This window comes from Wolffia australiana, chromosome 8 (genome assembly GCF_029677425.1).
Source record: "Wolffia australiana isolate 7733 chromosome 8, ASM2967742v1".
NCBI lineage: Eukaryota > Viridiplantae > Streptophyta > Magnoliopsida > Alismatales > Araceae > Wolffia > Wolffia australiana.
This window is the reverse complement of record NC_135842.1, coordinates 18,440,923-18,467,420: the sequence shown is the minus strand read 5'-3', so window position 1 is coordinate 18,467,420 and position 26,498 is coordinate 18,440,923. Positions and strand designations below refer to the sequence as shown.

The 26,498-nt window shown below is 39.7% G+C and overlaps 1 protein-coding gene across 1 annotated transcript; it reads right to left on the bottom strand.

Moving 5' to 3' along the window:
• Positions 1–6,085: 6,085 nt before the first annotated feature.
• On the bottom strand, positions 6,086–9,132 carry LOC144706426 (putative pentatricopeptide repeat-containing protein At5g52630). The gene is made up of 2 exons (XM_078579365.1): positions 8,754–9,132; positions 6,086–8,647 (listed from the first exon to the last, which is right to left on the bottom strand). The coding sequence occupies exons 1-2, from the start codon at positions 8,850–8,852 to the stop codon at positions 6,530–6,532; spliced, it is 2,217 nt and encodes a 738-aa protein (XP_078435491.1). The 5' UTR covers positions 8,853–9,132; the 3' UTR covers positions 6,086–6,529.
• Between the last annotated feature and the right edge of the window lie 17,366 nt (positions 9,133–26,498).

The window sequence follows — 26,498 nt, the reverse complement described above, 5'->3', positions numbered from 1 at the left end:
ATTCATGCCGTGGTTGGCACAAAAAATCCTGACATTCCATATTTTTTCACGAACCTCCATTGTCCATGTACCTCATGAGAATGATGATTGTACCTCCTACATGCGCCAATGCCTTTGAGTAGACTAGAATTTTGGGTCGATTTTTGTTTAAGTGGTCAGACACTGAACATGGATGAAACATTGTGTAATATTATCTTGGATGAAGATATAATATTGTATATTTTATGGAATAGTCATGTATGGAGCCTCATTTTACTTGATGTGTCAGTTAATTTTTTATCATGTTTCGCTTTAAATGTGATTTATTTTTTCATTCTTTTTCTAATTTTTTATTGGTGTGTGCTCTCTTTTTTTTATTATTCACAGGTTGCCTAGAAGACTTAGACCATTGAAAGTAAAACTTGATCTTATGAAGCCTCTATAACTCAAAAATTGACACAAAATGCATGATGAAGAAGATTTACACCTCAAATTGCATCTCTTTATTCCCAGAATTTATTTTTAATGTATAGAGTATTATCAATATTTAAGTTGTGGGAGTCAATTCATGTCTTAAAAAATTAATTTCAGCTTTTACCTCAAAAGCTGAGATTCCATGTCTCAAAAATGGTAGTTTATTTTTCAAATATTCGTGCACTAGCACAATTTCGGGTTAAAATGTTTCATGAAACCAAATGATTTTCATAACCCTACATTGGGCTGCCATATACTCTTAATCTAATAAGCATGTGTATAGACATTACACTCTTTTAATATATCAAAAGAATTTCTAGATCGTATAAGTCGTAGATAAATTCGTGGCCCAAAAGTCTTAGATATAAAAAGTGTTTATTAGTGAGAGATGAAAATATAAAAATCAAATGGTTTAAGTACTATTAGCACAGAACTAAGTTCACAACCATCCACATTTACTATTATTTGAACTGATCCTGCTTATCTATCTAAGATCCTGAATTACTGCAACTTTTATTTGGAGAAGAAGCAGGAATTTATTTAGGTTGTTATGCACATTATCACCCCTACTTATCCATCTAAACATCACTTCCTAATCCTATATGCTTGTGTATTGTTACCCTTTAACCCCTTATCTGTCTTTTGTTCAATGGTTTCGTGATTGACCAGTTCCTCAAACGAGATGCATTAAATGATTCATTTTCAACCTTCTATATGAACACAAATAATCCTTGGTGATGAACCAGAATTTGGGTTAAATAAGTCATTTTAAATCTTGGATTTATCCAACAATATCTATAAAAAAATACTTACTTAAAACAGGGTTAGGGTCAAATCCATGAGCAAGTAATAAGAGAGTAAAATTCAATTCAAATTTATATTGAAAAATTGTTTTTAGGTGACTTTTTATTTTTCTGGATTTTAAAATTTTTTATAAAGACCAAAATAAAAAAAATGAAGGGCAAATAGTCAAAAATGTTTTTAATAAATGAAATAACTATTTTTTTTTTGGATAAATAGATATATATGCTTTTGAAGGAGTTTTTGGAATTTTTTAGGGTAAGAAATAAATTTTAAGGTTAAAGAGAGCCTTCGGCCATCCTTCATGTGCAAAATAAAGTCGGCAGCTGATTAACTCAAAACTAGGGTAAAAAATTACTTCGTAGAGAATTTGAATTTAATCAATAATATTTATAACATTTACTCACAAAATTAAGTGGACTAGTCAAAGATGAGCAAGGGCCATCTCCATTGGGAACATATCTTAGGGAAAGAGCTCCCTCTATAGGGTGCACTCGAAAAAGGGGAGAAGGATTATGTGCATTGTATGTAATATATAGTGTTCGAAAAAAGATAGTGATCATGAAAGAGGTAGAAGTAATGGATCATGATCAAGCGAGTGAAACTAGATAGTAAGAGGGTGTGAAGCGGTGACGGTGATACGAGATGAGCATTAATGTTAAGAGGTGTCCGATTTAGGGTTTTATAGTTTAGGGTTGAATAGAATTTAGGATTTAATGTAATATAGGAGGATGGGAAGATGAGATGGGATTAAGATGATGGTGTAGGACGTGGTGATGGAGGTAGTTAAAATAGGAGGCTTAAAATGGGAGTAGATAGAGCTTTAGGTTTCGTTAGATGAATGGAGAGGGAACACGTGACTAGATCGTGATGGCTTAGGTGATGCGTGAGGTGATGGAAGATGACAGTGATAGGGATGAATGATCGATCTTAATAGGTATGGATAATGGATAAGAATGATATATTATCTGCCTAAATGTGTTAAAGATTGATCGATGTAGGGAAAGAGGATAACCTAAGATCCCTATGTTCCATTAGGATCAAGGCTTATTCCTTCTGCAGATCAACCTCCCCACTTATTTGTTGAACCTCTCCAAACACTAAAGACACCAAGAACAACCTGATGGACCTTCAAAACTTCTCTTTCTTTCAATCTACTTCTCTAGGTGGAAGTGAGCTAAAACTATGTTTCTTTGAAAATAAAAGTATCTGAATTTATAAATTCAATATGGATGGATAGAGGATATAAAGATGAAGCTATCCTTAAAATTTCAGCTCAATCAGAGTTATGGATCATCAGATGTCAAGCCTAGAAACTGGATGATTCCTAGTCGTCGATTTAATCAAAATATTTCTCTCTCTTCATCCTCATCACCATCATCATGTCATTCTGTTAGGATTTTATCTTGTTCTGGAATTTTATGTGATAATCGGCTCATATTTTTTCTCATCATCCACAATCGACAACTCTCGTTGCACCATGTGTCACCTCTAGAAAAGACAAAATTAATAGATAATGGTTTAATATTAAAATATTTTATTTAATAAGTTTGTCACAACCGAGGTGGCAGCGCATCAGCACATGCGACATCATTGTGCTCCCCTTTAAACACCAATGATAGGAAGACACATGCACGCCCCATGTACACTTGTGCGCTAGTGTATATGTGACGCCATTTGTCTCATGACAAGTGGACATGGCCGCAACTTTAAACATGTCAGAAAGTGGAAAAAATTATTTTTAAGTCTTCACTCCTCGTTCTCCGTGTGGAATTTATTACAAAAAATACGTGCTTTTCTTTGATTAGGCTGCGTCATCCTACACTAAGAAAAGCTCAAAGAAGACTGTTAAACATTAAATGCCACCATGGCATTGCTAATCATGATGCCATAATGATTTATGTTAATGATTGCATTTCATTGATCATCAACCTTAACTGTTGGCTTGTCGCGAATCGATAAATCAACCAGTGACACGTGGCATAGTGGAAAAAAATTAAAATAATCTTTCAAAATTCATATTAAATTAAATAAAAGCCCAAAAAATACAAATGTAAATATATATATATATCGATTCATAAAAATCATATATTTATGATATAATGTTGAAACATTCAGGAAAAATCATAATTTGACTCAAAAAAATTCTCTCTGAATATGTTGTCAGAAAAACCCCAAAAGGTACTTAAAATTCATAAAATTCAAAATATCGTTCTAAAAATAAATTTAATCTTTCAAAGCTTGATGATACATGCATATAATTTAGTTAATGCAAATAAATATGTAAATATGATCAGATGAATCAACTCAAAATGTGTGTTATCAGCGGCTGTGCTGGCCGACACGAAATTTTCAAGTGGTCACGCTACCGCTAGGTGGCAGAATTGGGCAGCAACAGGTAGTGGATGAAAAACATTGTCACTTTTGCTACATGAGGAATTATTCAGTTTCATTTGATCTGTTGGAAAGATTGAAGTCTAGGATATGCTCTATAAGTCCTACCTAGAGAGAAAAGGTGAGAAAATTGAAAACAAACATTAATGACATCTTCCAAACCTTGTTGTCACTTCTCCAAGGGCCAAGTGGTGCTTTTTTCTCCAAGATCTTTTATCACACTTGAACTCTCTCTTCCAAAATCTTGTAGAAAAATAATGGATCAAAAACAACAATATGGGAGCAGAAATCCAAGAGGAGAGGGTAGAGAAGAGATACAAAGAGAGGAGCGAAGAGATTAAATAAAAGTGCCCAAACTTTCCCATCCATTGGATTTAATTCCAAGGGTTTGGAGGGCTAGGATAACTTGATTTCCAGCCTGGATCAATGTTCCCTCCTTCCTATATTTGAAAATAGGCTTTTCAAAATCAAGTTGTGGGTTAGTCCCACAATTCTTACCATTAGTAGGGATGAGCAATGTAAATCGCACCCTTGTACAGTTTGTGTGTGTGGGGAGGAAGTAGGGGGTATTTGATTATCCTAAATTAATATATGAAGCAATGTAGTTTTGTTCGATATTTATTCCTCAAAATTTATAACAAACACATCTTATATATAACTTATTGATAATATATTTAATTAAATAAAAATATTTAAATCATGATATGCATTATTTTATGAATCTGTTGTTATTATGTACAGATTGTGGGTGGGGGGGGGGGGGGGATTTGATAATCCTAAATTAATGTATGAAGCAATGTGGTTTTGTTCGATATTTATTCCTCAAAATTTTATAACAAACACATCTTATATATAACTTATTGATAATATATTTAATTAAATAAAAATATTTAAGTCATGATATGCATGATTTTATGAATCAATTGTTATTTTAAGACTAACTGCATTTGACATCTTTGAAGTTGACCCCTAACATTCCCTCATCTACTTTAGGTTATTTAAATACAAAGACTTGTGTGAACTTAATGGGAATTTATTATGACAAAAGGGAGAAAAGGAGAATAAACCATAACCAGGACTAGAAGATTAGGCTTGAGATAAAGAAAGGAGAAGTCAATACCCGAATCAAACATATTATGCACTTATGAGTAGGTGTAAGGCCTCAAAGTACGCGGGATTCCTTTAAGGAGGCCTGCACGCCAACGGTGCAGAGTGGGGGCAGTCCGCCATGGACTTGTCCAAGGGGAAACCCCGTATACTTATATAAGTTAAGCCAATTCTACAGTGTAACCACAACACGCACCACAGGTGGTGACTCCCATATTTGATCTTTAAAGCCAACGCCCACATTGTGCTCGTGCTCACCAGGGAGCACGCGTGGCGGATCAGGGGGAGGTCAGGCATGGCGGGTGCATGAGGGCCATGGCCCACGTGTTCATGATGCACCTAAATTGGGGGCACGCTTGGAGCGACGGTGCTTGCAAGTGCAAGTGCATGGCTTTGGGGCCCAAGGTGCTAGCGCCCTACTACCCTATGGTGTGGGCTGTGACCTGCATCTACATTTTTATGTGGGCTCCATGCCCATTTGACGGCTATTGCCACCGATGTATCTTTACATGTGGGGTAAAAAAATGCTTTGCTATTCTGCTAAGGGCCCAGCTCAAACTCCTTCAAACAAGCGATATCAAGCATTCCCAAGAGGCTTTTGGTTCATTAGAGAAGGCTGTTCAACACTCCTGCCCAAATGTTGAGGACGGTACGCATTGAGTATGAGCATTTTTCTTAGCTATGGATTTGATCGCGTGACATTAGGTCATAGAGGTTCCACATTTTTTAGATTTAACAAAATTTTCATAGTTAAGCGACCCATTTACTGGTCAAAGTGGTTTCACATGTTTTTGATATGGCATAAATTCTGTATTTAGGTGCACATAAATTGGTCAAAATGGTAGTACATTTTCAGTATCTGGCCTACACTGAAGGTGGAGCCAATTTTTCATATTTATATCAAGAAAGGACATGGATCTGAGGAGCAGACCAACTGATCGTGAACCACCAATCCAAAGGCATGAAATCAGAGGACATCTAGAGCATTCAAGGGCAGTATATTATAGCTTTCTCCCATTTGTATGGATTGCTTTTAGATTCTCACCCTAGTGCCCTTTCAGGGACACTCAACGGAAGTTTGTGTGTCTGAATCCTCAGAAGATCTTATATTATTGTCCTGCCTCATCATCTGCCCTTTTATCATCATCTTTCTGCCCGAGTCCCTTTTTTGTTTTCTGTTTCGCAGAATTTATTTTATCGATTTCAACAGAGAAATTCCTAATTCAATGGAAAACAATCGACAAATGGTGGTTTTCATAGATTTCTGATGTTTGATTTTAGCTGCTGGCTTTGGAAACACTCAAGGACAGACCACACAAATCTTGAGAAGTGTTCAAATTGAAAACCCCATGTCTCGGTTTAATGTGGGATTCTTTATCTGAAAATTGAATACAACAATTCAAAACTGCAGCGGCATGGAGATGTTCCAACAGTAAGTCGTTTTTCATGTCATTTGCCCATGACAGGAGACGTCACACACTCGAACTAAATGAAATTGGAATTCGGCGTTGCCATGTGCCACTAGTCCTCAACAAGCGACCGCAAAGACTAGACGTGGCATAATGCGATGGCATGGAGCGTCCCACAAGTGGAGCTCCAGCGCTTCTTCCACGCGGAAGCCAAGTGTTCCCTGTTAGATCAAGAATTGATCATCGGAGAGCAGCCCGTTTTCAGAGTTCATCAAACATGAGCCTGCCCGACTAGGAATCTCTCCGCACGGCCTTCCCATTAAACTTGGAGTTCAAGGCCTGCCTCCCCCCAGGCCGAAAAAATGCTACGACAAGAAGACCCCGACGTCCCCGCAGGAGCACTCGCCATCCCTGAATCGGTGAAGTCTTTTGCTGTCCCTGACGACGATCTCTCTCCCGGTCAGCACCGAGAACACCTTGACGGCGCCGTGCGAGTCCCCACACATGGCCACGTTCTTCACGACCCTCACCGGCGCGCCTTCCCCCGTTCGAACGAGGCTGAAAGCGATGGCCAGCTGCTCGCTGTGGTAACGAATCGACCGATCCAAGACGGCTCCCGCCGCGCGAGAAGAAGCCCATCCCATCTCCTCGGCGGCTCTCTGGTACAAGGACTCGAGCAGGCGGATCATCTGCTCGCTCAGAGAATGAGATCTGTCGTCCGCTCCGAAGGAGTAAACCTTGCCCTTTATGGTCACCCAGCTCCAGTCCTTGATCCCGGGCACCTTCTCCTGCTTCATCATCTTCCTGATTCGGGACACGTCCTGCCACCTCTCCGCGGCGACGTACATGCTCATCAGCTGCATGTACGTCTCGCTGCTCTTCCCGCCGCGCTCCAGCAGGCGATCGGCGGCGAAGAAGCCCAGCTCCGCGTTGCCGTGGGTCCGGCAGCCGGATATCAGCGTGGACCAGATCACATCGTTGGGCTCGAAGGGCATCCGCTGGATGAAGGCGAGCGCTTCGTCGAGGCGGCCCAGCCTCACGTAAAGATCCACCATGCAGGCGTAATGGTCCATGACGGGCTTTATCCTGTACTCTCTGGTCATCATCTTGAAGTAGCGGTCGGCCTCGGCGGCCATGCCGGCCTGGCTGCACGCCGAGAGAACGGCGACGAAAGTGACCTCGTTGGGGCGCACCCCGGCGAACCGCATGTCCTCGAAGAGCTGCAGCGCTTGTCTGGACAGGCCGTGCTGGGAGTAAGCGGTGACCATGCACGTCCAGGAGATCAGGGTCCGGGTCGGCATCTCTATGAAGGCCCGACAGGCCTTGTCCACGCTGCCGCAGCGGCTGTACATGCTCACCAGCGCGCTGCCCACGACGATGTCCGATAAGAAGCCGGATTTGACGGTCTGGGCGTGGACCTGCTCCCCCTCTTCCATGGCGGAGAGCCGGCCGCAGACGGTGAAGGCGCTCGAGAAGCTGAAGAGATCGGGCTTCATGCCCGAGCTGTGCAGGCTCTGGAAGATCTTGAGGGCCTGGACGCCGCTGCGGTGGGCGGCGACGTCGTCCTCGGCGGCGTCCATGGCATGGGCGTGCCCGGCCATCATGGAGTTCCAGGTGACCAGGCTGCCCGACCCCATCTCCTCGAACAGCCGCTTGGCCTTCTCCATGGCGCCGCACTTCAAGTACAGGTACATGATCGAGTTTCTGACCGGGAGTTCCGATTCGCAGCCGGACTTGACGCACAAGGACTGGATCTGCAGGCCCAGGGCGAGCTCCCGCGCTTCGCAGCACAAGCTCAGCGCGCTGGTCAGCGTGAACTCGTTCGGGTCGACGCCGGCCTCGAGCATGGCGAGGAACAGCCTAAGCCCGAGGCAGGACTCGCCGTTGTCGCTGCACCCGGAGATGAGAGTGGTCCAAGAGATGACGTTCTTCTCCGGCATGGCGTCGAAGGCTTTGATCGCGGCGTCCAGGCTCCCGCACTTGGAGTAGAAGGCGCAGAGAGAGTTGCCGACGCTGACGTCGCGGCCGCCGGCGTCGTATTTCAAGCTGTAGCCGTGGATCTGGCGGCCGAGCTCGAGGCGATGCAGCGCGGCGCACGCGCTGAGAGCGGCGCCGAGGGTGTAAGCAGTGGGAAAGACGCCGGATTTCAGCAAGTCGATGAACAGACGAACGGCCTCCTCTGGCTGGGCGTTGCGGGCGTAGCCGGCCATGAGCGCGGTCCAGGTGACGATGTTGCGGCGGGGCAGCAGATCGAACAGGGCGCGGGCGTCGGCCACGGCCCCGCATTTGCCGTAGGCGTGGACGAGGAAGGTCGACAGGAAGACGTCCTCGCGGGCTCCCGTCTTCACGATGTGGCCGTGCACGCCCTTCAAGCCCGGGAGACATCTGCTCTCCGCGCAATCTTGAAGAAGAGGGACGTAGGCCACGGATTCCACTGGCGCGGCGGCTTCTTTCAGGCTCAGAGATGGCGGCTCCGGGATTCTCTGCCGAGCCCGCGAGCAAAAAATCAAAGAACGAACCGGGTCAGAGAAGATGATCGAGATACTGAAGATATCGTCAATACGCAGTACTGGGTGGGGGGGTTTTCACCTTGTCCAGAAGAAGGCCAGCACTGGGAGTCCTCCTGGCTCCGAGCTCGAGCTTGGAGAGAGGAGGATTCAAGGTGAGAGATGGGGGCAAGGATGCCATTCGATTCCGGCGCGGGAGATAGTTTTTTTCGTTCCAGTGCTGCTGACCGTCTCCTTCCTGCCGCGTTATCCGATTACATCGCCATCGCTTTGGGCTGGGGAGGAGGAAGGGCCGGCCGACTCCTTTCACGGCGGCGGACGAGGGGCTTCATCTTCACCCGCCTGCCGGCAAGTAGATCAGTTCAATTTCCGAACGGATTTGGAACATAAGGTGAAGACGACGCCCCTCGCCTTATCGCCGCCCGCCGGCCCGTGAAATGGACTCAAGCCTATGATAACTCAAGATCATGACTGAATAATCAGAAATTCTCTGTTATGTTGATTGTTGAGGGAAAAAGTATACGATTAAAACGGTGATGACTGATGAGGGGGTTTTGAAGAAGAATAAACTTGGGATTTTCCCAACTTTTTTACCAGAATTATCAGACCAATTCATGATAATTTACACAAACGATGTAACAGCAAAATTGGGGCAGACTGTGAATTCTGTCGAGATATTTCTCTGTCCACCCATCTATTCTTACCTTTGATATAAATCCCAAATTATGTTTTTCTTTAAAGGGGTTATATCACGGTGTGGCCCAAACTTTTTCGAAAATTCGAGTTACAGCCCTTACTTTTTTTTTGCCGTGACACAGCCCGAAGTCCCATTTGGTCCGCAGCCTGTGACCTGGAGTCTACGTGGCTGCCAGGTGGAGTTCCGGCGGAGTCCACCTAGGCGGAATCCACGTGGCAGCCACGTGGATTCCACTTCACAGCGCGATTTGAAGAAATAAAGATTTTAGCCCGCCCAATGTGAGTCACCCGGGAGAGAGCTGAGAAAGGCGACGAAGGAGAAGGAGACGGTGGAGAAGGAGGAAGAAAGGGCGCGAGGGAGAAGGGGCTTCCGCGCTGATCAACGCCATCGGCGCCGGAATCGTTGCGAGCACGCCCTCGCCCTCGTCCTCCTCGATCAGCTGAAGCGGCCGCCCTACTCTGTCGCGCCGACGGTCCTCACCTACAACACCGTCATCAACGTCTGCTCTCGGGCCACGGAGGTGCCTTGGGATAAAGAGGAGATGGGCGAGCTAAATTCATGCTCTTCCATACCCATTCGTTCATTTGCGCTTGCTGTTCTAGGGTTCATTGAAATTTGATCTTCAATTCTTCTTCCTCGCCGATTCTTTTTTGCTTTGATTCACGAGTGATGGTAGACTGCGGACTGATTGGATCTCAAATTTCAATCTCTCTCTCTGTAGAACTCTCGCATGAAGGAGAAGGGGGGGAAAAAGAATTCCCGCGGATCGGAGCATTGTCTTCAATTTGCCAAGAAATCAATTCTCCAAACGCAGCGAATTTGTTTTCATATGCTTTTTTTGTCAAATTCTGTTGGAAATTTGGTTTCTCGTGATTTGAATCAAGATTTATTTTAAGCAGTACAGTTATCCGGCGGATGGATTTGTTGATGAACAGATTCATCTTTGACTGTTTTGCTTCTTAGTTTAATTCGTCCTAGGTTTGACGCCTTCTTTCTGTGTCGCCTTTTCTCTTGGTAGATCTGTGCCTTTTCTCTTGCGGTCGTCATGGATTTAGGCTGCTTCAGGATTCAATTTCTTGCTTCTTTAATTGGTGGGTCTCTTTGCAGAGCAAATTCTTTTGAGGATTGAATCGTTGACCCCCCGGTTCCCTCTTGGCCTATGCTGCAAGATCTAATGGAAAGAAAGAAGAACACGACGGATCTATTAGCCGCCGGACGGAAGAAGGTTTTTCTTGCCCCAATTCCCTTTCATGTTGCTTTTTCATTGTTCCAAGCATCAGTTTCTTGCTCTTTACGGATATTTCATGCTATTTTTCTGATTTTTTATCCTCATTTCTATTCAGTTGCAGCAATATAGGCAAAAGAAATATCATAAATCTCCCATGGTTTGTCGAGCACCTTTGAAGATGTTGTTGCTAGAAATTACCTTGAGGAACGCCAAGCCCTCCAGAAGAAAGCAGAATCAATCAAAAAAGGAGAAACACCTCAAAATAACTTATCCTGCCTTTCCCAGACGACTGATGATGTACATCTGATTGAGATTCTGAAATCTCATCTTTATTTGAGCAGTGTCACTAAGGATTTTCTCCAGTCGCAGATTTCTGAGCTAGTCGATGAACGATAACTTAGTTCTACTATTGAAATTTTATAGCCCCAGGATCTGGCCAAGGCGCATTACAGTTGAACATTATTTTTCCTCCTACATATGTGAACCTGCCTTTATTTTATTCTCTTTCATTTAACGCTTTTAGATATGCACCTATGTCGTTTGAGAATTTATTGAAAAATATATTTCAAATTTCCTATCTCGGTTGATACCGAAATTTTCAGGCAAGAAAATCAAGTGAGTTGGCTGGATTCTGTGTTCCCCATATATAAAAAACTCCAACGTAGGAGACTGAGTTCCCCACAGCCGGGCTGCATTCTGTGCCAGGTGAGACGAACAACTATATTGCACCATGCGTTTATTATTAATAAACAGCATTTCAATAAAGTTAAACATTATTCTTGATTGGCAATTTGAATTTAAAATATGTTCTTGCTGGGTGAGAGCAGGGGACGGGGAAGGAGGCATTGAAATGACGGGGAGCATGCAGCTTATCAGCTTATCAAAGAGGTAATGACGGGGAGCATGCAGCTCGACCATGCCTGGAGGTTGACCCAGCACGGACCGGAGGTGGCCTGGAGGTGGACTGCTTGGCGTTCAATGAGGCCATATCAATTTTGCCGACATCTCGCAAGCATGATGGATCACTTGTATCGAATTGTGAATGAGGACGTTTCATTTTCACAGACTTGTGAATTATATTCTGTTCTGTGACTCAATTTTGAGGTCGCGAGGAACATAATGAAATATGTTTTATTGGAAGACAATTTCTTGGTATATTAGAGAATACGTACTATAAATAGGCATGACACTGGCCAATTTAGTTCGTAAGAACCTTTTGTTTTACTGTGAAAACATGGGCCACGACGAAGAAGAAGGGCTAACAGGAAGGACGAATAAGTACCGAAATGCATGGATTAATCAACAGCGATTCAGAACGGCGAACATGAACGAGAATTCTTTGAAATTGGATAACAAAGTTTGTATCATCAACCGAGAACTGAATCCTGTTCTACAAATGTTTGTTTAGGGCGAGCGATTAATAAGCTTGAGCGCGTTGTGTTTCGTAGCCGAATTGCAACTTCACCGGCGATGGTCTTCGACAATTGGCAGATATGTAGCTTCTTGAGATCCCTGCATGATTAGTGAAACAAGTTAATTGGTTAACGTTCAGAAAAAAATGATGACACATGTAAACAAAGTTAGACATAAAATTGAAACTGTACCTGGCCTCCAGCTTCCATTTTTGGTAGGGTACATGTCTTCCGATTATGCCCAACTTGGTGGTAGAGGGAGCACGTCATGTGCAGGCCTCTCCTCGACAATCTATGTACCGTGGGTTCTTTCTCAGCGACGTCAATCCTCCTCTTCAGCTTGGGCCTTCCAGGTTGTCTCCTCACAAGAGGAGGGAATACATAGCTCCCATCAACTTCACTCCATAGGTTTTTGCCATTCATTGGCGGGATACCATAAGTGTAAGCTAGTTGGTATACGTCTTTCTTGAACCATTCACTGACAAAAATGATGGGGTCCTCCTTGACCCAATGAATGCAACATATAGCATGGGGGCATGGAATGCCCCTTAACTCCCAATATCCGCAACTACATGTTCTGTGAAGTACATCGACCACAAACCTGCTTCCCAAGTCTGTGACCTCTAATTGATACTTCCCTGCATGCCTAAAAGTGCATCTCCTGGACTTCTTCTTGTTCTCTTCGACAACCTCCCTTATCCGAGGGCATAACGTATCAGTTCTATTTGAAAACAACTCCCTTTTTTTTTGCTACCCTCTACATTACTGCACCTCTGACTTCCTCCAGCATGTCGATGATTGGCTTAGACCTGGCCTGCATGATGTAGTTGTTGAAGCACTCGCAAATGTTGTTGTCGATCACCTCACACCTTCTGTCCTCATTAATGTACGCCCTGCAAAACTTCTTTATACCTATATCTTGGAAGTCTTGCGCGGCTTGTGGGCTCACACTGCTCATCTCCCTCATCAGCCGTTGGAAATCTTCGTGCGTGGTGGCCTTCGCAGCTTTCCAGAATAATTTCTTTAAAAATGCCGTGGAATGTCCTTTCTTCTTCCAATTCGCGTAGATATGCCGAGCACAATTCCTATGCTCCGCATTGGGCAATAAGGAGGACACTGCATTCTCTAGTCCCTGCACAATGTTAGACGATACGCATCTATTAATTTACTACACGTGTTTGACAGTAAGCGATAAGAGTCCAAAGAAATAAATTAAGTACCTTCTGCTGATCACTAATAATCTTCCAGCCATTTCCGTCCACCATTCCTAGATCATTCATCAGTAGTTGAATAAACCACGTCCACGAAGATTGATTTTCACCTTCAACTACCGCCCAGGCGATGGGGAACATTTGATTATTCCCGTCCTTGCCGACAGCACTCAATAGTTGGCCTTTAAGTTCGGTCTTCAAAAAACATCCGTCCATTCCAATGACTCGTCTACAGCCTTCAAGGAACCCTCTTGCTATTGAATCGAAACATATGTAGAGCCTCTTAAACCTAACAAAGGAATCTGGGGTCGCTCTATCGAGAACCAGCTCAAAAGTACCACGCCTATTTACCCTCTTTAACTCGGCAACATATGCGGGAAGCATGTGGTAATGGTCGTCCAATGTTCCTAGAAGCTTCGTGCGCGCCTCGGCTCTGGCTCTACAACATGTTTGTTTTGAAACAGTGATTCCGAACAGATCATTTATTTCCCGCATCATATCTGTCACCTTCATATCCAAATTCAGTCGAATTTTCTCCAAGAAGTGTTTCGCAACCTAGTGATAATCAGCTTGGCTATTCCTGGCGTCCTGCTGCACATATGAGTATCATTAAGCGTTTTCACAACAAACGCCTCTCTCCTAGCATCCAAACTAGCATATATCCTCCACGGACAATTTCCCTTGCAGACGACCTCCACTTTCTGGTCACCGGACCTCGGAAAAGTGATGTTGAATCCGTTCCAAATAGTGTGGTCCTTCACAGCTGCCCTAAATTGCGACGTCGATTCAAACTTCATGCCCACTTGAAATATAAAACTCTTAGTGGGGCATCTCGGATCATATGTATTGCCCCTGTATCTGTACCTTCGATTTTCATCATCGTCATCGGTACCATCGGGGGTTAACATATCATCCTCTGATTCGGCATACTTGCTATGATCTACCAATTCGTCATTCCATTCCTCACTGGAATATTCGTCTGGTGCACTTAAATACACGTCACTTTCCTCAACTTCCTTACAGATATCATATTCTGAGTCATCATCGCTATTATACTCAGAACCGAACACCTTGCACTCGTCATCGGCCCTGTTAAGTGACGGATGGTAAATAGTAATAGAACATACGTTAACACCATAAATTTTCGTCATGCAGGTTTTATAAAAAGATTATACAACCCACATACATATTTATAACTCTGCAGAGAGTTCAACGCCAAAAAAAGTACATTACCAATTTTAAAAATAATTTGAATCATCAACTCGAAGAGGGTTAGTATCGCGATGTACAAATATATCTCAAATAACATTGGAAATAATTAAAAATTAAAATTATAAGACGTGCACGAAAAATAGAGATAATAAAATCTTACATTACTTGAATCCAAGCGTCCACTGTCGAAGAAGAGAAGAACGCCTAAAAGCGCAAAAAATAGATGACTATGATGAGAAGAGGACAACTCTTCATATTTTTCATAACAGAAAGCAAAAAAAATTCAAAATAAATTAAATAGGGATCACACTTCTTGTTCTCACCAATAAGTATGAGAAAGAAACACCATATCCTCCGTGATCAATAGAGAAACACCAACATCTTTGTCATGAAAATAATCTTATTCATCCAAGAGATATAAAGAGAGAGAGAGAGAGAGAGAATAATGATACACATAATAAGAGAGAATTGCACGAGTGAACTCAAAACATTTATCCCAAGCGAGAGAAAGGAAATGCGGGAGAGATAACTTATACGAATGCAAGAGAGAGAACGACACAAATTTAAAAAATAAACATGGTAAGATGAAAAGAAGAGAGAGAAAGTTAACTTTTACACCGAGTCAAAAAATGCAGCTCACCGTAAACATCATTTATGGCAGAGAGGAACTGAAATTTTGAAATGCCATTGTATGAGATGTTTAAACTGATAGAGAAAGTTACATGAGTGGAGTGTGAAAGTTCTACATGAAGGCAAAAATAACAGTCATAAATAATCTTCGATGAAGAGAGAGAGAGAGACTAAAATTATCCAAATGTCATTCAACAAGATGTCAAAACTGATAGAGAAATTTACACGACTGTAGTCTGCAAGTTTTACACGGAGACAAAAAACAACAGCCCAAGCGATTCTTCATTTAAGAGAGAGACTGCAATTTCCCAATGTCTTGTTAATCAAAAGATCAGCTCAAGGAAATCTTCCTTTAAGAGAGAAAGAGATCGTAAAATTTTCAACTATCACTAAACAAGATGTGAAAAATGAGAGAAAGCTGCAAGAATGGAGTTTGAAAGTTTTACATAGAGACAACCAAACAGCCCAAGGTAGTCTTCATTAAAGGGAGAGAGACTGCACAATTTTCCAAATGTTACTGAACAGAATGCTAAAAATTAATAGCAGCCCTGGGTAATCTTTATTTAAGAGAGGGACAGAGAGAAGAACTTTAAAAAGTCATTGAACAAGATCTTAAAATTTATAGAGAAAGTTACATATGGGTTTCAAGAGAAAGAGAGAATATCATCGGTATTTTGAGAAGCAGTAATGCATGTCCATCTGGAGAGAGAGAGAGAAAGAAACCCACATGTAGCTAAAGAATGCGGTAAACCATGAAATCTAGAGGGAGACATAGAAAGTTACATGAATCGAAGAGAGAGAAATAAAATATGGGCTTCAAGATAAAGATAGAAGATCATCGGTATTTTGAGAAGCAGTAATGTATGTCCATCTAGAGAGAGAGAGAAAGCAACCCACACGTAGCTAAAAAAGCAGTAAACCATGAAATCTAGAGAGAGATAGAGAAAGTTACATGAATGGAACAGAGAAATCCTACCTCGTGGAACTCCCGTAGCCAGGAAGAAGCTCGCAACGATTCCCGTAGCCAAGAAGAAGCCCCTTCTCCCTCGCGCCCTTTCTTCCTCCTTCTCCACCGTCTCCTTCTCCTTCGTCGCCTTTCTCAGCTCTCTCCCGGGTGACTCACATTGGGCGGGCTAAAATCTTTATTTCTTCAAATCGCGCTGTGACGTGGAATCCACATGGCTGCCACGTGGATTCCGCCTAGGTGGACTCCGCCGGAACTCCACCTGGCAGCCACGTAGACTCCAGGTCACAGGCTGCGGACCAAATGGGACTTCGGGCTGTGTCACGGCAAAAAAAAAGTAAGGGCTGTAACTCGAATTTTTGAAAAAGTTTGGGCCACACCGTGATATAACCCCTTCTTTAAATAGGGACACAATACTATTGACCAAATTGAAGGCTTTATTGATAATTGACGATTTTTTATGCTTCGTTTGAATGACAAAGGTTTCGTTGCAAATTGGGTATTTTTTGGTGTCACAATAAACTAGTTTGCATGTGTTATGTTTTCAGTCAAACTCTTGAAATACTTTCATGATCTACTTTCTGCAATACAGTAATTTTTTTTACGAGAAGGTATTGTTTAGTCCTTTTTAGGTTAAATGAACTCACGTTGCACGTTCAAATTTTTTATTTTGATCCCTCTTTGTTTTGTAGATCTTATAATTATAATTTTTTGGACTGTTTAATAAAAAGAGGAAATTTGAGCCAAGAAATTACCTAAGTTTCCTTCAATCTATGGAGGAAAAATAAGGATATCTCATGGATGATAATAAAAATTCCTTCATAAAAAAACCATCAAATATAAGGCTAACTTTTAGTCAAAGATCTAAAATAGCTTAAAGATAATTTTCTTTTCTATTTTTTGTATACACTCAAAAGATGACTGAAATAGAAAATATATTGCTTATTTAAATGGTTAACAGTTAACTTAATTACAATAATTTCTCTTCTGAGATTTCATCATTCTCCATATTAGTGGAAACAAGGCTTATAATTGACATAAAAAATTCAATACTTATGACAAATTTCAGTAGCCATCCTGGTAGAATCCAAAAAAATAATAAACCATCAATTAAAAATGGAATATGTCTGAGATTCTAGAATCTTTATTAAAAACAGACTTTTCTCAAGTTGCGCATATTTTGTTGTCCCATGTTCAGTTGAACTGCTATAAATGTATCAAAGGTAAATGCATTTAAATCTTGTTGACCACATAAAGTCAAGCCTTATATCCATTTTAATTAATCAAGGTTCATGATTCCCCATAAAATAGTGGGGAGGATATATAGCTGTTAAGTCCCTGGATAATTTCTACATGTTCGTCAAATATATTAATTTCCCGAAAGATACTAAAAGATAATTAAACGTCTATAATCCGGGTAGAAGTGTTCCTTCTTGATGGACAGTAGCATATTGATGAATCACAAATTTCTGTGTGTAAATTACTTCTGGTATGACTTACACTTTATTCAAAGGTATGATGTATCCTACTTCAAATGAAAATTTTGAATTTAAGTTTATCTTTTGAATTCACTGGTTTTTTATAATGTTTTATGTTCTTAAATAATTTTTTTAAAAACTATAATTACTGAAAGACTATCTCAGATCAAACAACATGTTTTTTCTCATTTCTTCTTGAGCAAACAACATAGATGACTGTACATGGGGGAAATCCTCCCATGGGATCAACATCCAACTATTTTGTCATTAATGTTTCTATGTTTCCTTTAGCACATATTTATTATTTCAAAATTTTCCATTACATATTAATTTATAATTATTATTTGTTTTCATGTGCTCTCACAAAACAAGCTTTTGGCAATATTTCATTTCAACGCAGTAAAAGCAAAGACATAAACTGTGAATAATATTCTTAATTGTTTCAGTGTTCATTCATAATTTTTCAAAAAACTAAGTTTCGTAGATATTAACTTAAATCATTATTGAGATTTTCACTTGATATCGTGTGCCTTTCAGTCAATTTAAAGGTGTCATTTTCATTATTTAGAGCTGACATGGCTCTATGGGAATAGAGCCAATCTTTGGTTTGGGCTAGTAGGTTGGATACTCGATCCCTTCAATGTTTTAAAAAAAATGGAATTTTTTTCCACTAATTTGATGGAAATATATGCCATCGACAAGCCAACCACACATTTCACATCTCTTTCATTATTCATTAATATACTATATATTCATGTTAGTGCACATGTTATGCTTGTAATGAAGTCCATGAATACATGATCCGACTTATTGAACAATGATGAGATCATAATATGGAGATCACTAGTCTCTTTGCACATGATATAAATATTCCAATTCAAATGATACTTGAGAAGCACATCAAAACATCCATATAGGAATAACAATATCTAGTCTCAATCATATGATGAGTATGGCATTTAATGTATCCATTTGTATGGAGACACTAAATATATGTAATGGGCACTCTCTAAAGGAAAAGATTTAATTGAAATGATCTCAAACTGAATCCTTGAATGTTATGATAACAAACTGTCAATCAGGTTGATTCACGTCATAGTTGTGTAAGTGGCCCTTAGACTTGATACAACAATGATTCATTTTGGACGGAAAATTGTACTTTGACTATGGCCTACGAGTTTCAAATCATGTAATTCTAAATAATCTTAGTTCATGTGTAGCAAGAAGTTTACTAAGATGATTAAGTGGTCACAATGGGATCGCCTACCCTTAAAAAAAGGGAGATATCCCAAGGAAGATGGTGTGATGAATTCATTGGCCAAGGTAGTAGTATATAGAAGAAGAGTTCTTCGATGACAGTACTAACTTGTATGATTGAGTAGGATTTAATAGTTGATCATATTGTAAGTCATCCTAGGAGTGTCAAATGGATGAGAGACTATACATAAATGGTAATTGATGAGAGACATGTTCCATGAGTGAGCCGATATCCACTTCTTTGTATCTTCTAGGGCACATGGTGTAGCTTGCAACCGATGTGCTGGAGAATCGACCCAGCAATAGGGTAAAATTGATGTATCATTAACTACTTTATATGATGTTATAGCTAATTAATTTTGAAGTCTAGAAAAGTTTATTGGGTCGTTGGGTTCATTCACTTGATAGATACATGCGGCTAGAGGGTAACGCACAAATGGTATATATATTTAAAGTTTGAGAATTTATATGAAACATAACTACTTAGTATAAATAGGTGAAGGCCCTCAAGAAACTTTTAACCCAGCCAGAATTTTTCAGCCCCATCCCTTTCTTCTCCCTTCTCCCTTTTACCCCTCTCCATTCTCAATGTGGTCTGATTATCATAACAAGGTGGAGCATGAACAGATTTAGTCAAGGCAAATGAAGAGATACGATGTGACAGTGATCACATAGAGACATCTTGGTGGCGACGACGTCAACGTACCATCATCAGACGCACCGCCACCATCATCCGATACGCCTCGGATCCTAACCCATCATCAACGTCAACTGAATGACCGCCATGACGACGACCACATCAACGCACCGACGATGGACGCAGCTCCACTTACGCAAGACATATCCCGCATCATGACACGTCGCCAATGACAACTGCAGAACCCTTCGTGACGTGACGAGTCGACACGTCGTCTCATCCTTGACGGTTATTTTATTTCTTATTTTCTCTTTCCTCCAAGGCCTATATGTAGTCCAATGTCACAAAAAAACACTTAGCGAGTTTATTTCAAGAGTTGAGTTTTTCTCTCCTTGGAAGGCTCGCCCTATCTTCCCCATCTCGTTCTAGACGCAGCCACCACCGATCACCACCGCTGTTGATCGCCGCCACGCGCTGCGCCCTAGGCCACCACCCTGCGCCCAGTCGGCCGTGCCTAATGCCCTGGCCGCCCGCTCCCTGTTCCTTGGCCGTTGCCCTACGTCCTGGATGCCTTGTGCCCTAGGCACCAGCCCACACAGGCGCTCACCCCGCGTAGGTGCTCATCCGCACAGATGTCCGCCCTGCGCAGGCCACCCACGCCCGTCGCGCGTCTGGCCGCCTACGCCCGCCGCCCGCCCGATCGCCTGCGCGCGCCATGCGCCCGGCCGCCCATGCCCGCCGCGCCCCCGGCTGCCTGTGCCCACAGAGTCCCTGGCCACCAGCGCACGCTCGCCGTGCCCCCACACGCCCTCGCGGCCACTAGTCGTCATGCATACTGTTTAGGTATCAGGGCGCTGCCCCACACCGCGCAAGGGGGAAACTCCCCCCTTGACCCCCCGCCAACTGACCACGTAGTTGGATCCGCGACACCTTGTCGAAGCGCGCATCAATCGTCGTGCCAACGACGCGTCAAGAATTCCCCACAACCTCTTCATGCACTATTAAGTGCTGAGGTACTCCTACACTCTTTGGTGCCATGTTCTTCGTCCATTATTCTTCGAGTGTTCATCCACCGCCCTCGAATTAGATTTGGATTTTGAGTCCTCTAAGCGAATAGCGCGTTCGAAGTTATTGATTTTGGTGCTTTGCATCACCACGGTGGTTGTAAGACAGTACTCCTGCCCTCGACGAGGAAAGGGGCTGCACCAACAGTGTTTTCACCGGACTTAATATTCGAACTCGACCGTGTGATTTGTGGTCTGTTTTATCCCATCACCCTAGTCGTCCCTAAATCCAGTTCCCGTCATCACCTAGTCATCCTGTATCACATCTAGAGGCTTCAAACTAGAGAAACTCAACATGTCTCACTCGAGGATCCAAGAAATCACAAATATGATCTATTCCTTAGCGATTCAACCAATTATTTTATATATTACATTTCAATTTCGTTCAAAGTCTTATGCTACAAGAATCATTTTTTCATCCATATCAAGGCCATATAAGCCAAAAAAATATGATTAGTTCAAATATAATATCATAATTGAAACTTTTAAGTTGTATATATACACATGAACAAATTCATCTTATACTTAAATTAGGACCATAAATATGGACATGCTTGTATTTCAGCATATAAAGACATGTTTTTAAAATTCTGGCATATATCCTTAAAAAAATTCAAAAACTTGTGAGAAAAAAATATCATGGAATCAAATCTCTGTGTCCATTCATTTTTAAAAGGTGTCATCAATCTGAAAACCAACCATTAGTACATATTAACAGCTAACCATCACTACCTTCCGAAAAAATATACACCACAATACACTATGAAAGATGCTTGTGGGAAAAAAACGGTACAAATACTCATCTTCAGTGTAGATAGAACACATTGTCAATCCCTAGCTCTCTATCCGATTATCTTCTAATCATTTTAACTCTTTCACAGTCTTAACCTATTTACAGCATAAGGATTATGGACATACACCAAAGTCTCTCTAACATTATGTATCATTGACACAGTATCTTCCATAATATTCCTATATTATTTTATCTTGGCCTTCCAGATTTGCATAATTTTAGTCCAATTATGGTCTAATCTATTCCCAAGGTTCAATATTTCAAATCCAACATCTATTTTATATTAGATATTTTTATTTGAAGTATGAATGAGTTTGTGTAATATATTAAAATATTTTTTTACTTGATGAAAATTTTGAGATTTTATTTTAAACAGAAATAGTCAAGATCTCGCCATAATAAACCCAACTTCTTCAATGCCAAAATAAAAATAATATTTGCGATATAGATCAATTTTTTAGTCTTAACAAAAATTAAATTAAAGATTCAAATTCTGTTCTAGCTGGACAGCTTATAAAGCATCCTCGCACCACAAACAAAATAATGTTTAAGTCAATGAACCAGATACAGGACTAATAACATCAATTTCTCTGAAGACACTTTGAAACGTAGGAACTCTAGGAATGACTTATATGATTAATCGCATGTTAATGTGAAAAAGAAGCTATGATAAGTATTATACTGTAGAAAACATAATTTCCCTTCGTGATTATTTTCTTTGTGCAAATTTTAAATCTCACTTCCATCTCTCCAATTTAAATGTTACACTTTAAATCTACTCATGTAAATAACAGATAAAATTATTTATAAATATATTTATTAATTATTTTATAGGAAAATATCATAAAATATGGCTTGGATTATTTAAAATTTAATATAAATGAATTCACTCCTTGATCAAATAACTTTTAAATTTGAAAATTGGGATTATAATTTATGATTTCAAAGATAAATTTTCTGAAATTTCATTTATAATTTATTATTATAAATAATTGAGCTATTTATGATTCATATCATTACAAATCAACCATAATCGACCAATGGTCAAATAGATCAAGTTAAGTTGAGTCTTAGATGACAGGTTAATGTGAAAAAGAGTTAGGACTTTCACATCTACTAAATGATCAAGAATCATTCACTTTGTGTATTTATATAGAAAAAGTGGGACTAGTTTTGACCAAAAAATAATGGGTATTGACCTCAGACATTGTGCATGCAAAGTTAGTTGCTTAACATTTATATTTTTTTGAAATTTTGAAATGACATGGAGATGATGAGAAAGCAAAGGGACATACATACATGTGTTTCCTCTAGAAGAATATGATTTATAGGAGTATATAAAGTGAACTTTTATATAATATTTACAGGAATATATTCCCAGTCTTTTAAATTTTCTTTCCTTAAGACTATTTCACACAAGTATTTAATGATTTAATTGCATTTATCATATCCATAATTAATTTTTAATAAGGGAACTAATTTTAGCACCCAGTCGGATTCGAACACCATATCCACTCTTAAGTCATAACATTAGCTTATTATAAAACATTATTTCAGTCGTTTTTTATTTGTTCGATTCCATCCAATTATTCTTCTATTTATGAGGACCACTTGGTATACAAATTTTTCTTCTATTTATGAGGACCATTTGGTATACAAGTTTTTCTTCTATTTATTAATATTTAGTATACTATGCTAATGATATACAATTGAATTATGATATTTCAACTATTGCTTTTTGATCTCTCATCTTGACTACAATTCATCACAAACGTTATAATAAGCTTATGGGGCCAATTTTTTCTATAATTTTTTTCCAGCTGCATAATTTCCAGTATTCAGTGACTTGCATTTATTCTTATCCATCTACCACCTCTTTTATAAAATTTATGCATTTGTAAAATTGAATTATCATTTAACTATTGATATTGCAAGGGTATTGTTTTTTGATCTCTCATCTTGGCTACAATTCATCACAAACGTTATAATAAGCTTATGGGGCCAATTTTTTCTTTAATTTGTTCCCATCTGCATAATTCCCGGTCTTCAGTGACTTGCATTTATTCTTATCCATCTACCACCTTTTTTATAAAATTTATGCATTTGCATTTATGCACTAGACACGAAGAAAAATGTATTTGTAAGATCCAAAAAATAGTCTTGCCACAATCTTTCACCTATTAGTGTTTAAGTAAGCAATATCTATCCATTTTCAAAAATTCTCCTGAAATATTTTGTACTTAAATTTATATGACCTTGACCCAAAACAAATCACATCTGATATTCCTCACTTTCATTATTAAAAAAAAGTATGTGCAGGAAAATGATATAACTAACCATATAAAGTATGAAGGAAAATAATTAATAAGAAGATAAATGTATCATGGAATGAATGTAAGAGGAATTCATTGTATCAATTAAAAAAATTAGTGCATCAGTGAGATAATATTGAAAACTATTTTTCAAATTGATTATGGAAACATTTTTCTGTATCTGAAAGAGGACACTAGGATATAATATTTTTTTTCTCTGAAAGACAGTGAATTAAAGAGATACTCAAGGTGAAAGAAATAATGTTTTGATGAAGGGAAATAAAAATTAAATGAGGATTTCTAAATTACATAAAATTTCAAATTAAATTAACTAAATTTATCGAGACATTATATTGGCACTATTTTAAATATATTTTTTCATAAATAGAAGAAAAATTTGATGAAGAAAAGATAACAGTCAACAATTAGATGGAAGAGGAGGAAAAAGAGATATAATTATCTCAATGAAACATTACTGACCCCTATAAGTTATCATTTCAATTTATCTAAAAAATTATAGCGATTCAATGTAACATAACTAAAAGAAAGATAGGAGGAAGACAAGGTGTTAAAATAGAGGGAAGGGAGGCACAACGAGATCCAATTTTATCATAAGAAAGGATAATTAATGTAAAAACTGTTATGAAGACTTATGAGGCTTTAATGAATGTGCAGATGTGAAACGTGTAGACATTTGAAGCCAAGACTTATGTCGTCTATGGTGATTGAACTCCCTTAGGTAGAGCCTAGTTGAGTACAACTTAAACATAGCTAGGAGTTAATGCTTGATGCAAAATTAAATTACCTTTTTTAAGTATTTGGGATTTGCCTGAACTGGATTAAAATTAGCTTTGCATTCCTAATCTTGAAATTAATTTCTTATATGAGTTATCAAATAACATTAATATACATAATACTTTTGAATTCTATTTACTCAGATGAGAGCATAGATGATTGTAAGGATAGAAAAATAGTGTTATTCGAGTGTCGGTATGGACTGCCTAAAACCGTGAGAGTTGACAAGGCCATTTCAACACTGCCATTCTACACCACGGTGAAGATGATTTTGAGCGAGCTAGATAGACGGCTGAGTGAACTCTGCATCATTATTTTGTCCTAGATTCCAAATGAACGCTGCTTATTGTCTCATCCACCTTTGACGTGATGGATGAACGACAAATTTAGCCCTACTCTAACAAAAAATTTCTAACTCTGCATATGTGTTCTTCCTTTTAAGTCCTGTGGACATTTTAAAGGGTTTGTGAAAGAAATGTCTGCAATTTTCCATTACTAAATATATAGCCATTTCAATTTTTGATGGAGAAAAAATTAGATGAATTTTACTGTTAATTAATGCGGGATTGCTTAATGAGTTTTGCACATTTTTCTAGAAACCTATTGATTTTTTTCAAAATTTAATTGACAAATTTGAATATTTAAAATCCAAAAGGATACAACTATAATAAAAATAAGAGTTTAAAGAAAATTTGAAAATCAGAGGGACTATTTTTCAAATTTTGTTGCATATATGTCCTCTACACAGCTCTCGGTCGCATGTTGATGGCATAAATATCCAATAAAAATAGTTCCAAGGTTTTATTCAATTAATATGGATTTTTCTAAGTTTTTTATGGAAAATACGGAGGAGAGAGAATGCAGAGGGACATGTGTATAGTTACTTTGAGCAGCGCCAGTTTGGGTGCGCATAAAAATACAGGGACTTTAATCCAAAGTGTCACAACGAGGCCACGTGGCTAGATCTCAACAGTCGTATGTGAATCTGATGGTTTTTTGTCCTTCTCCGACCATCCATCGTCTGAGACCTCCAGAAGGGACGGTTTTTTCATCCCACGTGACGAAAACCGTCACACCTGGTCGTCCTCGGGATGAATTTTTGTCCTGATTTTCGTACATTCCCTTGGACAGGACAATTTTTTGTCCCGAGATGAAAAAATCATCATGTCCGTGTCTCTATGCATCAAGAGTTTTATTCTCAAGTTAATCTTTTTGCGTATGCATTTATTCATTCTTTTAAGTTATTTTTTCTGAAGAATTTTCTTTTGAAGTTCTAATATGATAAAATATTATATCTTGATGCATCCAATATATATGATATGACATCGCTGAAATAACTCCAGTAAAACCCCCATCAATACAATACATATTTAACTACCTTATCATTTATATATGCTAATTATTTTATTTATTAATTGTATTCTAGATTCACGTACTTTCATGGTGATAGAACTTTCTATGCACGAAACTAATTAGAAAGAGAAATCCAGTCTGAAAATATATGAATATATACGCCACAAAATTTATGGAGAAATTCTATCTGGGAAATTTCAATAAATAAAATATTTTTTTTGAAAGAAAAATAAACACTTCATTTGAGATATTCATAAAATTCAATCTGTTTATAACACAAAATAAAAGAATAGCCCACATGCATTATTTTACTATAATTTTTTGTGAGACACTTCTATGGTTTGCATACATTTGAACTAAAACAACATTGATGGCGAGGACGCCAACACATCACCGTCTAACGCGTTGCCACGGTCAACCGGAGTCAACACGCCTGCTATGGACCCAACGGCGAAGTCAATAGAAGTCGACCTGCCACAGTTGAGCGAAGTCAACACCAAAGTCAACATGCCGCAGCCGTCGACAAGCACGTCTCCACCCGCGCACGTCCCTACGCGTGTCATGACACGACGCTAGAGGCAGATCCACAACTGCCCTTTGGCGTGACACGGCGCACGTCTTTACTTTCTCGTCTCTAATTTTTCGTCATTTTCTATTTCCTCCAAGGCCTATACATAGGCCATTGTTTTCAAGAAACATTAGGCAGTCATAATTCAAGAATTGAGTTTTCAGTTAAACTCTTCTTGGAGGACTGCCCAGCCTCCCTCTACCTTCAAACCCAAGC